The 4,156-nt window shown below is 38.6% G+C and overlaps 1 protein-coding gene across 4 annotated transcripts in view; it reads right to left on the bottom strand.

The window, feature by feature from the left end:
• MYBPC3 (myosin binding protein C, cardiac) overlaps window positions 1-4,156 on the bottom strand; it is a 125,888-nt gene that overhangs the window by 49,287 nt on the left and 72,445 nt on the right. For all 4 annotated transcript variants that reach the window (XM_019519242.1, XM_019519238.1, XM_019519239.1 and 1 more), the window contains 3 exons: window positions 2,215-2,381; window positions 1,722-1,887; window positions 421-527 (listed from right to left, as the gene is read on the bottom strand). In XM_019519242.1, the coding sequence (XP_019374787.1) occupies window positions 421-527; window positions 1,722-1,887; window positions 2,215-2,381 (440 nt within the window). The remainder of the gene's footprint in view (window positions 1-420; window positions 528-1,721; window positions 1,888-2,214; window positions 2,382-4,156) is intronic.

Raw genomic sequence — 4,156 nt, 5'->3', positions numbered from 1 at the left:
ACTTCACGGTAAGGGTGGCCAGAGCCTGGAATAGGCTTCCCAGAGAGGTGGTGCTCTCACCTTCCCTGGAAATCTTCAAGAGGAGACTGGATAGGCACCTGGCTGGGGTCTTATGACCCCTGCCACCCCCAGTGCTCCTTCCTGCCCATGGCAGGGGGTTGGACTAGATGATCTGTCTAGGTCCCTTCTGACTCATTGATTCTATGATTCTTTGATTCTACTAGTAATAATTATGATGCACTGTTACAAACAGTCTCCATGTTGTGCCTGGTGTTCTGGCACTGGGAAAGGTAATCCTGATGCTGTTTCCTGACACAGTGTTTTATTTTGATGGCTCACTCAAGTAGTAAGGATAATTTTGTATTCATCAGGCCTGTGATATTCCTATTAAATATTAATAAACACATCTAAAACAGTCACCCAAAAACTGAAGTTTGGCAGAAATGTTGTAAGCAAATCCCTCAGGGATGAAAGAATAGTCAGCTTCATCTTCTGGGGTTACATCATCAATGGTTAGCTTATGGATTCTGAAAAATACAAGTAAGCACATGTAACTCTCCACAGCAGGAATGCTCCTGCATCAAATGAGGATTTGTAGACTGTGGTACACAATAGGTCTTTACTCTCCACAGTGTCAAATCAGCACATAAAAGCACAAGCAGAAACATTGGTCTGTTTCTCATACAGGAGGGTGTCAAACATCTGACTTACAAAGTCACTTAATCCAGCCTGCCAGGCTTCCAGCTGGCTACTGGAAATGGGGTGCATGGCTAGAGAAGGGTGAGCTCTGCTGCAGAATCCAGGTCTCTTGGGCCCCTGTGGAAATGGCTATCAGCAGTGGCTATGCTGACAACTGGTTGGCCTTCTGTTGCCAGTCCCACCACATTTACAGCTACTGCCATCCCCATTATAATCACTGTTTGTTCCATTGCAGCTGGTCCTGTTCCCATCACCACTGTCCCGTGCCTCGTGCTCCATGCTGGATCAGGTCCATCAAGGAGTCCTGTGGTCCTGGGACATGGGGTGAGTTTAATACCCCGTCATAGGGTATAGCTTCCTGCATAGTAGAGTGCCATTTGGAGATGGCCTCAGTTAACTTCCACCAAAGAATATGGCAAACCAAACCAATGTTACAATAAATAAAACTCCAGGTGGAAGCTCTATCCGCTTCTTTTCAACACTCAGCAGATAAAACGTCAAAGGAGTACCAAGGAATTTTTTATATAATGAGTAAATGTTTCAAAATATGCATACTTATGTGTAAATGTTTACATAAAATATTCTTTTAAGAATGGTAATATATTATCATGAAGGAAGGTACTTCAAAGTACTGAAATCTCTTATCCATATCAATCAATCAATCTGTTTCATTATGACTATTTTAAAGGGACCATCAGTGTAATTTCTAGGCCATTTAAACACTCAAAGACATGAAATGCTGAGTGAAGGCTGAAAATCAGCACTGATGTTCTGTTGCACCAATACACACCAACATTTGATAAACATACATGCAGCCTGCATGTACATACCAATACTACACAATGCAGAACATACAGAGTAGGAATGACCACATGGTCATTTTGCAAAGGAAGGTTTCTACTTCCTACTGCAAGCTGAAGTCAATTCAGAGTCTTGGCTTATAATCAGATCCCCATCACATACTATCCAGAGGGGATTATGTTATTATTAATCCTACTCAAGATTTCTGAAGCAGAACTCACCTGCCAATATGAGCGATCTTTATCCTCTCATTTGGGATGACCTCTTTCCCATTTTTCAACCAGATTCCTTTCACATTCTCATCAGATACTTCACATTTGAAGACAGCCTGGTCCCGTGCCTTCACTGTCAGGTCTGCAATACTCTGATAAACTTCCAGCTTCTTCTCTAATATTGTGAAATGTGTGAAACAACAGCAAAAACATCAATAGGCCAGAGGTCAGATAAAAGAAATCCATAGTGTGTAGGGCTTTAACAGGACTGGTGTCTATGCATCTGATATTATGGTATCTGTTGCATCTGTCACACAGGCCTAAATTTTCTTAATGGGTTCCTTGTTGCCTAGATGATCATCCCTCCCATTATGGTGTAGTCAGTCTTATTGTCTCTGGTCATAAGAACTATCTCACCTCTTCAAACTGCTATGAACAAGGTGACCTTTGTCCCCTTGCACATTTCAGTCTCCATGATTATCCAGCATAATATGGGCCTCACCTTGTACAAACAGTTCAGCAACTGACTCCCCACCATTGGTCTTTACAGTATAGTGTCCACTGTCCTCCTTAGTTGATTCATTAATGATCAGATAGTGCTTCTTCCCATCCTTTTTAAATCTGTATTTGAAAGCCGCTTCCCGTGTTAACTCAGTTCCATCCTTTTGCCTGAAAGTCCAAATAACCTTGAGTCATTCTGCTGTTTGCTTCAGTCTTTCTCTTTTGGGGTAGGATAAGGATCAGTAACATGTTATTGCTATCTGGGATGCTTTAGACCGCCATCTTGGATTGATAGTTATATTTCTTGTTGGCAAAACACTGAACATATCACAGCACTATAAACCATTACCTGTTGACAATTAATTTTCACTGAGTTATTGACTTGGTATGAGAGGGTACATTAATATGGAATACTTTATTATGTTTATTTTTACATATATTTATAACTGACTGTGCTGAATATGGTACAAGAAGGTATGATAAAGACTGCCCTTGTCCCAGTAAATATACTTTTAAAAGACTGACATCAAGAAAACAGGATTCACTAGAAAATTCCAGTAAGGAAACCACTAAAAGATTATTCTTACTGATTATTATTTATTTATTAACCCATAATTTGTGGTCATCATGAAAGAAATTGATTTTCGAAGTGATTTAAGAAATCTTTATAGCCCTTTCCATTCAAAGATCTCAAAATACTTTATAAACATTATTAAATCAAAATAACCTAGGAGGAAATGTACCAATTATAATTCCCATTTACCATATGGGGAAAGAGCTACACCGATCTAATATCTCAGTAGCATAAAACCTAAAAAAAATCTTCCTCAATTTATTTACAAATAACATAAATGAGTTGTAGTAACTAGCTTGATATTTCTGCTGATACTCCTGTTACAATCTTGTCTTTATTAACTGAATGCTGTTGCCAGCTGTAAATGAACTTTCCTTTCCTTTCCTTTTGGAATTTAGTGGTGCTCATTTGGAAAAAGTAGATTGAATTTCTTATACTTTTATAGATTTTTAGAAATTCTTGGGTATGTTTTTTGTTAGTTTATTTGTGCAAAACACCAGAATATGTCTGTTAAAATTAACTATGTTCTTTGTCGGATAAAAAATGGTAGCGCCAGCTCTTGGACCACTAATACAGTAGACCTCTAATCCTGCACAAGGATGTATGTAGGCAGAGTTTTTCATTTAGATGGAGTACAAGTGAAGTAACTGGGATCAAGTCAATTGCAGGTTTAAAGCCTACACAATGGAAAATGTTATTACTTGCATTATGTAGGGCAGTGCTTTTCAACCAAGGTGCCATGGCATCCTGTGATGTTTTGAGATGTTTTTAAGAGTGTCCAGCAATGTTAGTACCATTAGGGGTGCAAACACGATTCACATAATAGACTCAGAGTTTTCAAATAGAAACCCATAATCTAATCCATAATCCACATCCTTCCCTGTTATGGTCTTTCAGAATTCTTTGCAACAGAAGAATTGTTCTATTGTTTTTCTGTAGTAAAAAAAAGACGTGTGAAAACTAAGAGCTGGCATTTTCTGAGTGCCTTGAATCTATCAAGGGGTGCCTCAGATCTAAAAAAATGGAGAACCACTGATATATGGTCTTAGATGTGACTATTTGTAAAGCAAGATATTATGTAGGGATGGCAAAATATATTTCTGTATTTGTTTTCTTCACAAATACAGGCTATTGTGCTTTTGGCTTTTAATTTCTGTAATGGGAGTTGTGGGTATTTTTGGATTTTTGCTTACCTTTAATTAGGATGCTAACACAATTTTGGTGCTATATATGGTGATTACATTACTGGTGAAAGGCTCTACAGACAAGGAGTGGAACAATGAAACTAGAAGTTCCTTAAAAGAAAACCCTTCCATATTACTTCTGCCTACTTTACAACAAAAGTAAAAAGAGGGTCCAGAGGAGGGCC

This window comes from Gavialis gangeticus, unplaced genomic scaffold (assembly GCF_001723915.1).
Source record: "Gavialis gangeticus isolate Ggan-Ray unplaced genomic scaffold, GavGan_comp1, whole genome shotgun sequence".
NCBI classification, from domain to species: domain Eukaryota; kingdom Metazoa; phylum Chordata; order Crocodylia; family Gavialidae; genus Gavialis; species Gavialis gangeticus.
Note: the sequence above shows the minus strand (reverse complement) of the source record. Positions and strands in the feature narration are given on the sequence as shown.